At 39.3% G+C, this 9,577-nt stretch overlaps 1 protein-coding gene across 3 annotated transcripts; it reads left to right on the forward strand.

The window, feature by feature from the left end:
• The first annotated feature begins 528 nt into the window (after nt 1-528).
• Nucleotides 529-4,301, forward strand: LOC120433451. Of its 3 annotated transcripts, XR_005608570.1 has the most exons (5): nt 529-867; nt 1,191-1,282; nt 1,664-1,857; nt 1,946-2,022; nt 2,285-4,301. XR_005608570.1 is itself a non-coding variant. In XM_039599686.1 (3 exons), exons 1-3 carry the CDS (start codon nt 1,973-1,975, stop codon nt 3,316-3,318), a joined length of 888 nt encoding a protein of 295 aa, XP_039455620.1. In that variant the 5' UTR covers nt 1,867-1,972; the 3' UTR covers nt 3,319-4,301. The 3 variants fall into 3 exon arrangements, 1 of the variants encoding a protein (XP_039455620.1); XR_005608569.1 differs by lacking the exon at nt 1,191-1,282; XM_039599686.1 differs by lacking the exons at nt 529-867; nt 1,191-1,282; nt 1,664-1,857 and having other exon boundaries at nt 1,867-2,022; nt 2,285-2,783; nt 2,980-4,301.
• Nucleotides 4,302-9,577: the final 5,276 nt, after the last annotated feature.

A 9,577-nucleotide genomic window follows, 5' to 3' on the forward strand; every position in this document is an offset into this window, starting at 1 on the left:
CAAATCCAGCTTGAGGTTTTTTGAGTCTGAAGAGTCCTCCAGTCCTGGAGTTTCTGTTTTTTCATTATCACCGTGGTCATCTACAGAAATTTCTTTCAGGATGCTGTCCTTTACTCCTGTTTCTTTTGTTTTCTCATAGGACTCTGTGTTCACTGAGTGAAGACAGACCTCATCAGTCTGCGTGGACACTGGATCTCCCTTCTCCACGGTTGTGTCCATTGCATCTAATAACATGGAACAAAGTTTCAACATGTCTTTCAGCAAAGTGGAAGGCAGCTCAGTGTTGCAGTACTCTGGGTTGAACTGCAGAGATTGCCACTGTGGTACAATTGTACCAAAAAATTGGTCACTTAAGGACTTCCATGTTTCTACTGAGGTGTAACTGTGTGGAGTTGTCATGTTTAAGTTTGTATTACTAGTTCTCTGACTCTGAAATGTAGAAGTGGAAATAAGTGTTTAGGTGGTTGGAGTTGTAAACTAAATGCACGGCCCCTATATGTGGGTTTAAGCCCCGCCCACGTTCGGCTGCAGCCACTCCGACGTCATCCACTTTTCTTTGAAGTTGAACCTTCAAAGGTTTGGGGGCGGGGTTTAAGCTACTCTCTGACACAGCTGCATATTTAAATGGCATAAACTATTAATTTAAATGGACTACTTGCACAATCACTTCCGCGGTCCATGTAGTCCTGCCCCAGTGCTTCCGGTGTGGTTAAACCATGGCGGCGTTCTACACTCGCTGTCTACAAGAGCTCCCAAAATTGAACATCACTGATGTTCATCGGATTTGCAGAGTGACGACTACCCCCGCCAGCAAATTAGATAAAGGATTTAAGTTATATGCTGCATCATATATACACAACTACGAAGGTAAGAAAACATAAATTAACTGACAAAGAAACGTTAGCTAACGTCAAATGCAAACACTACGTTACTCCGCTATGTCCTTCATTTGATGTCAATTCTCTACATTACATGTTTTCTTAAACGGTGTTTTATGTCGTCCGAAACTATAGTTGAGGTTTTCTTAACTAATGTCACTTTTGTTGTTAGACACTGTTAGGTAGTTGGCTAACTAAGGAGGTAGTTAACTACGTAATGCTACTCTTGCTAAGTGTAAAGCATATATGTTTAAGACGTGCTGACATGAGTAATACAGAAATAATGCTAATGGTACTTGTATCTTTATTCAGTGTCCAATAAAGACAGGTTGTCAGGGGAGGTCGGTGTGAGAGCCCTGTGCTACAGGTCAATGAGGAAGAGTGAGGCACCACACAGACTAAGTGTAGGCAGGAAGCTGTGTAAAGTTGTTAATCCCCGTTCAATGGGGTTTAGTTCATTTAAGCATTAGTTAAGTTCATTCCTAAAGGCCCATCAACTTGAATGTTTTCCTTGTCTCCCTGCTTTATCACACCTAATTTGACTAGTCAGATAGTTAAATCAGCATGTGTTTGGGTGATCAGAAACATTTGACACCAAGTTAATACTGCAAATATACACAATCTAAGTTATTACAGTTATCAAGGATGGTTAAGTTGTTTTAATAGGGAGAGAAGGAAACCCTAAGCATTCAGGAGGGTACGTAACCATAAAACTGAACTATGTTCCTGTTCAGCTCTTCCATTAAGATGATGTTACATTTTTAATTTTTGTTCTTTCTTCTCAGATTAAGCTTCTGGATTCATCGCCGGTGATACTGACACATAGCCAGTGCTCCTGTGTGGCAGGCGCTGTTATGTGCAATCACACAGTGGCACTGCTCTTCCAAACAGCACACTACTCACAACTCAGTGCCAGTTGTCCCCCCCTGTGCATAGCTGCACGGAATCTGAACAGCAATGGCACAAGCCACGGACAGTGGTAATTTAAATGAGATTAAAGTTTTTGAATTAGTCCATGTTTACATATGAACAGCAACACCATCCATAGTAAATGTGTCTTCTGTTAGGGTGTGAAGCCAGGACCCATCAACTCCATGATCTTCACTAAGCCGGTACCAAATAGGATGGCCCAGACTGGAGTACGGTAATTAGATTTTAAAATTTGGTTTCCTGTGTTACAAATGCATGTTGCTATTTGTTCATACATACATACATACATGTGTCAGAATAGGTATTAATTTACATACAACATTACAGTTTCTGAAGACGGCTAACTCAGTCATGCACATATACATCCCAGTCTCTAACTTATGCACCACTGTTTTACACCTTTTAGTTTTTAGTTTAGTTGTTGTTCAGTATAATAACCTTCTTCCTTACATTATTGTCATTGATGTTTTCTTCAGGAGTGGCTTCTACAGAGGCATGGTGGGTTCGTTACCAGATCCCTGCTTGTTCAGAATAACGGAGGCATATGCAAAATTTAATATTGAGGACAGACCACTTGTGACCACAATGAACATGAGACCTGACAAGCCCCTTGTGGAAAGTGCTTTTGGGCTGGTGCAGGAGGGCAGTGTTCTGTCATATCAGCAGCCGGTTTTGACAACCCGGTACATCACACTACACCGTGATGCACCACCAACACCGCACTTGCCTCTGGAGGGGTATGACATCTTGCCATCAGATTGTGTGTTTGTGTGCTCAGAAGAAGAGCTTCTGCATCTGAAAAGCTTGTCTGTAACTCTGGAAATGGCTCACAAAATAGAGGAAGCTACACGTGAGCAAAGCTCTTCATCTGAGTGGCATCAGCTCCGCAGGCCCAGAGTGACTGCCTCTAGGTTTCAGGAGGTGTCACATCAGAGGCCAGAGCTCAGCAGATTCACTAGCAGAGCGTATATTGAAGGGAACAAGGCAGACAGCAGACATGAGGAGAGGAACTGAGATGGAGCCTGCAATAGCAGCAGAGTATAGTAGGCTAATGAATGTTAACTACTCACCCTGTGGTCTGGTCATTCACCCCATTGCCCCCTGGCTTGCTGCATCTCCTGATGGTGTTGTTTTTGACCCCAATGAATACCCCCAGTTTGGCCTTGTCGAATTCAAATGTCCCAATGTACAAAACTTTATTGACTGCAAATATGTGCAAATGGAATGTGGTACCCCTAAACTAAAAAAGAGCCACGCATATTACTGGCAAGTGCAAGGACAACTGCTCATCAGTGGGATGCAGTGGTGTGACTTTGTTGTGTGGGCACAAGAGGACTACCTAGTGCAAAGAATATACATGGATACAGATGTGCACAATGCAATCAGAGAAAAGGCTGACTACTTCTTTTTTTACATATATATGCCAAGATACCTGTGTTTGGGAAAAATAAACAGTGAAAACATAGCAAAAAAGGAAAACAGATCCTTCAGGCTGGCTGGAACAAAATAACTGATGTTTTATTTGCAAAGTATTTCATGAATTATTTTGTTGTTACTTTTATGTGAAATCAATAAACTGTTATTTAAGCAATGGCATCAATTTCATTTTTTTAAAAACACACATTTAAACATTGAATTTCTATAGAACTTATTTACATGGTAAGTATTTAACACTCCATGCCTAGCATACTGATATACATTTAGACAATAACACAACTGAGGGAAGAAAATGACAAATGGTATTTTGGATGTTCCAAAAGCACAATGTCACTTATGATTTTAAAACGATTTAGTGATTTACTTTATAATTTTGATAAACAATTTTGTTGAATCTGAATAGTAATATAGTATTATAATTAAACAGTATTATTAACATTCAACATTTGCAATGAATTAGAATGATCAATAACTGGAACTCAACTATCAGCACTCAAGTACCAGTTCTGTAATCAAGTATTGTCAGCTGAGAAGGAAGAAATGCAACTGTAGTGGCCTCAGCTGCAGGTCATTTTCCACAAGTTACTTGTACTGGCACTGTTTGGGGGGAAAAAGCCATCTTGTCTCACTTAACCCATTTTTTTTTAACTAATGCTGTGTTCTGGTAATTTGACAACATACATGCTGCTGCAAACAGTTGGTTGATATTGTAAACATGTGACATGGCAATGAATGCTATCAAAAAGTTTGTTCTGTTTTATCCTCCTAATGACTCGCTCCACATGTACCCTGAGTCTGGCTATGGCCTGCGTCTCCTTAACCTGGTATGCTGGCATCTGCTTCTGCTTAGACAGAAAAGGTGGGCAGTACACTTTGCATTTACAACAATCGGTGATTAGGAAGCCCTTATCTACCATCACTGCCATGTCTTCAGTCAACTGCTCAGCAATGCCTGATTGTTTGAATAGTTCCTTGTCACTAACCGAACCAGCATACAGATTAGAGATGAATGTCACTGGACCATGTGGAGCAGGGGTGTCGAACTCCAGGCCTCGAGGGCCGGTGTCCTGCAGGTTTTAGATAACACCCTGGGTCAACACACCTGAATCAAATGATTAGTTCATTACCAGGCTTCTGGATAACTGCAAGACACGTTGAGGAGGTAATTTAGCCATTTGAATCAGCTGTGTTGGATAAAGGACACATGTAAAACCTGCAGGACACCAGCCCTCGAGGCCTGGAGCTCGACACCTGTGATGTGGAGCTATGCCAACCAGGGCTTTCATCGTACAGTGGGATTTGTACAAAGAGTACATTTCACTTTGGAGAAGTGGTGAGGATGGTGTCTGACACCTCAGCTCTGTACGGTCAAGGATCATCTGGGTGTCTGAGAAATCTTTGAATTCCTCAGGGAGGTAAGCTTGCACTTCTTCACGTGTAAGCCAAATGCATTGAGACCCCAGTGCAGTGGCAAGAAAATTTGTTCATGTTGCAATAATGCGGCTCACTGTGGACTGGTGTATGTTAAATCGGTGTGCCAGGTCCCTCTCCTTCAAACCAACTGACAGGAAAACCAGGACAAGAAAGAACTCGTCAATTGGCTGTAGCAGCTGCCTCTGGAAGGTGAAAACAAAAGGGAAAATGTTACTCCTTAAGCTATGAACTAGTAAAATTATGATTTTCTTGGCTAAATGTTTTGTAATAGTTATGCATACCATACTGTACCATGGGGTAAACAATGAGGTGCTGTAGTACACAGGTGTATGTATGTAAAGGATGCTGAGTCATTTAGCATATACACCTGTGTATGTATGCTATTGTACATAATGTAATGTAATTGTACATAAATACATTAACATTACACCTCTAGTTCTAAATACCAACAAACCCATAACCTACCGTTGATGTGCGTGCAGGTGTCAACACTTCTTCGTTCCTATTGGCAGCTGACTTGGCGCTTGAAACCCGGATCATTTTATAGATGCAAGGCTCAATCAAAAACCAAAATGCCATCAAATGATCATAGCTTGGAAATCTATTCACGAGAGAGAGACATACATCATGTCAAACATTACACACTGACATAAAAATAATGTAAACTGTGACAAATATGCTAATGGTATGCTACATAAGAGTCTGATTAAGAGTCTATTTGGTGTTGTATTTTACCTGTAGCATATTGTTTAAATACTAAAGCATCTACATGAAACATACAATCAGCAGAGAAAAAGTAAATATCTATTTTGTTTTCATTAAGACTGGAAACACTTTTGAAATTTAACTGATGGTGACTTTGGTATATTTTAAACAGTTAGCTTGAATAGAGCTTAGGTATACCTGGTGTAGAATCGGATGTCCGTGTCAGCGCCAGCAAAACGCTGTAACCCAAATTCTCGCTGGACACGTAACTCCTGCATTTCCTTCCTCAGAGTCTCCACGTCTTTGGACAGGTCTTCTGCAGCTGATGCAGATATGTCTAATGCAGACGGCTCAGGGACTGAGCAGTAGTCATGATCTATTGTAAGACTGTGCTCTTCTTGATCGTCAGGAGGAAATAGTTCAGGGCGTCGCTCCGTTCTCTCCCAAACACTACGCCGCGTGGTTCAACTTTATAGCCATTCCACTCAAAAAGTGTTGGTACAGCACCTTTAATAAGCCGCCTTCGACCATCAAGGGTTGTTGGCTCTATGAGTTGATCACTGGCAAAGTGTCTGCTGCAGACCCTGGTGTGAGAGGTAATCGTGAAATGATCCCGGCGTATATTTACCAGCCGTTGTCTTCTCAAGTCGGAATGGGTCGGAAAGGCATGAAAACTTGGTATGCCGTTAAATTTGGCTGAAGCCGAACAAAGTGGGACACAGCAATGCTCGGAGTATTTCTTCTCCTGTTTTTGAAAATGTTCTGTTTTAAGTACTTTCCTTTTTATACTCATTCTGAAGTGACATTAGCATAGCTACCGATAGATAAACAAACATACCGGAAACGTCCAAGCGGTAGTATTTGGAAACGGAAATACGTCACACGCCCTAGTGCAAGTAGTTCTTAAACCAGACTGGTTAATAAAAATTTCACCACATGACATTATCAAATTATTTTTTATTTGCTTAAATAAATACATAATTCAAAGACAAGTTAGGTGATTTTTCATTGTATATCAAGTTACAATTGGACATTTTAGGTGTTCCCTACACTTTAATGTAGGCATCAGGAAATGGATATTTTTTTATTCTGCTTGTTTTTATTCAGATTCAAGCTGAGTATGATTAGAAGTGTGTTTGTTTTTGTTTTTTAACTTAGACTGAAGTTTGTATTCCTATCTACTGATATTAATTCATTGTTATCTTAATATAAGCTCAAGGTGGGGTGCATGCATAAACTTGAGCCTGTATGTATAATTTTCACCCTGTATGGATAAGAGAGAATCTAAAACTAAGTTCAAACTTCTGCACCCAAATCTTCCTTTTTAAAGTCATTAAAATGTAAACTGTAAAGTTAGAGAAATCACTAAAAGCCTCAAATTACCATAACATTCATATTCATGATAAGAGCCTCTAAACTTCTCACCACATCTGTATGAAACTCCTGGCACCATTTTTGCTGATCCCAGCATCTGTTGACAAATTTGGAGCGGACGTCATAGTAATTTAACCTTAGTTATGGTTCATACTAGGTTTTGCAATATTACTTTATAATTTTACACATTTGAGTTTCTTATATATTTCATTACTTTACTATCACTTACCACACTTTATAATTTTATCAAAACGTGTTTTTTCTTACACCATTTTGTGAGGTGATTTTAATCCAACTGTAATTATTACAAAAGGACATCTTAACTGTATAAACAACACACTGAACAACCAACAATGAAAAGAATAAAATAAAACTTCTGAACCTCTCAAGGCGCACCCTTGTAGTTTAATCAGGTGCTCGTCGGTTTACAGAATTTTTCCCTGAATGACAGACACCCTTACCAAACACCGAGTAAGTTTACATTTCTTAAATCATACTTGCCCCTTAAAAACCCTCAATAAAATCAGAAATAATTGAGATTTCAGTGGTGACTCAGTCTGACCTCAGTTGCCTGCACTCGCCTTCTCCTTACTTTGCTGGGACATGAGTGCTCTTTCAGACTCATTGAGTCTACCTGCAGGTTTCCTGGAATCAAAATGAAAGCAGAGAACAAAAATCACTCAAGAAATCTCATCCTTGTCACCAAGATTGTTGTGGAAAAATATCATGAGTATCGACCCAAAATGACTTTCTCAGATTTATCGAAAGAAACTTATTATTATTTTCTGTAAATCATTGGATTTATTTAATACATTAAATATTATATTTTAGAGACTGTTCTAATCTGATATCCCATTCTAAGTTCACTTGTAAAACTTATCTTTTAAATACATTTTTATTTGAATTCAATTCAATTTTATTTATATAGCACCTAATCACAACAACAGTTGCGTCAAGGCGCTTTATATTGTAAGGTAGACCCTACAATAATACAGAACCCAACATTCATATGACCCCCTATGAGCAAGCACTTTGGTGACAGTGGGAAGGAAAAACTCCCTTTTAACAGGAAGAAACCTCCGGCAGAACCAGGCTCAGGGAGGGGCGGCCATCTGCTGCGACCGGTTGGGGTGAGAGAAGGAAGACGGGATAAAGGACAGAATGAATTTGTAATTTAATGTGGTGAAATTATTATCAACCGGGTGGTTCATGAGACAATTATTTTAAACCAGTCTGGTTTTAACATTTACAATTAGGAATTGTAATTAAAAATGTAATGCATTTAGGCTACGTCCACATGTACCCAGGTAATTTTGAAAATGCAGCTTTTTTGATGCAGGTGTCAGGTAAACTTTAGAGTGGTCGTGAGAAAATCCTAGAGAAGAAATTTGGTCTCTTCAATGGGGCATTTCTTTGGAAACTTTTCTATATTGTCTTGGCCATTAATCATTAACTCCAGGACAGTGTTTGGACTTTTCCACTTTTCCCGGAGTTCATTGTAGACTTTAACACTGAGTCCTTCAGTGTTCTCTAAGGACATTTTAAGGTTTTGGGACAAAATTTTAGCCCAAATCCTGTGGGTAAACCTGTCCATAATGGCTCAGCCAATCAAAGCCAGCGGATTTCGTTATACGGGCATTTTGCCGTAACACAGGCAGAAATATTGCCGTTCAGTGCCTTCATAACTTGAATTTTTCGTGACATGGGGTATTCGTAAGTCGGGGTTCCACTATATATGAGTGTTTGTTTATAAATACACAAACAATACACATATGCTTTCAATTGTGTAATTTAAGTGATCTAGGTAGCTCTCTTTTGGAAGTTCAGTTAATGCTAGCAACGTGCTTCAGAGTTTGTACGTGCTTCGGAGTTTGTATGTGCTTTGTCTCTAGGGGCCACCGTATATATTTATATATAAACATATATAAATAAAACCATGTGTTTGGTTTTTTTACACTAGTAATTCCTTTTGTGCAAAATTTTATATTGTTGTTAATAATACATTAATTAAAGTAACAAAACAACATGAAGGAGTGGGGAGTGACTATGAATGTAAGCTTCGCTGCCGGAAGAGCCGACTCTTTTTAATGAGTCGAGCCGAAAGAGACAGTTCTCTAAAAAGAGTCGGAATTCCCATCACTAGTGTGGAGAAGAGAAAATCTAAAACAAAATTCTGCACCCAATTCTTCATTTTTAACGTAATTAAAAATGTATATTGGTGAGTCATATTACTTAGGAAAAAGAACAGCTCCCAGAAATCATTAAAAGCTCAAAATTACCATAACATTCATGTCCATGATGAGTGCATCTAAACTTCACCACATCTGTAGGATTGCACACATTTCAAGAAGTCTCTGATCTTGTTTACCAAAGTTGCCAGCAAAAAAAAAGAAAGGAAAAAAGAGGAGGCCAAAGACTTTGCACAGTGGCGATTAAATGTGTATTAAATGTCTTATCACTTATACAATACTATATGTGTAGTTCATGGCTGTACAATGGACCCATTGGACATTTTATTGCACATATTGCACATTTATCTATCTTGTAAGGTTTTTCCCTCCAGTTAAACATCCTCTGGCCCTCAAGCATAAAATACAATATCTCATCATTACTATTTTCTTAAACCAGGCGTTTGGTTCAATATTTCTTTCGCTTGTTCTTACTTTTAGCTCCACCCAGTTGGGAAAAACTGTGCTAAAAACCTAACAAGCCAGTGTAAACCAATCACATCATCGGTATGACCACAGTGGCCAATGACAATAGCGCAAACTTATAGCCCCGCCGTCACGCGGTAGGTTGCATCGTACAGAAAGTCACCT

This window comes from Oreochromis aureus, linkage group 16, assembly GCF_013358895.1.
Source record: "Oreochromis aureus strain Israel breed Guangdong linkage group 16, ZZ_aureus, whole genome shotgun sequence".
NCBI classification, from domain to species: Eukaryota; Metazoa; Chordata; class Actinopteri; order Cichliformes; family Cichlidae; genus Oreochromis; species Oreochromis aureus.

Coding starts and splice junctions, on each gene's coding strand:
- LOC120433451 (XM_039599686.1), top strand. CDS start 1,973: ATGATCTTCACTAAGCCGGTACCAAATAGGATGGCCCAGACTGGAGTA. Junction 2,023..2,284: donor ATGGCCCAGACTGGAGTACG/GTAATTAGATTT, acceptor TGTTTTCTTCAG/GAGTGGCTTCTACAGAGGCA. Junction 2,784..2,979: donor CTAGCAGAGCGTATATTGAA/GGGAACAAGGCA, acceptor GGCCTTGTCGAA/TTCAAATGTCCCAATGTACA.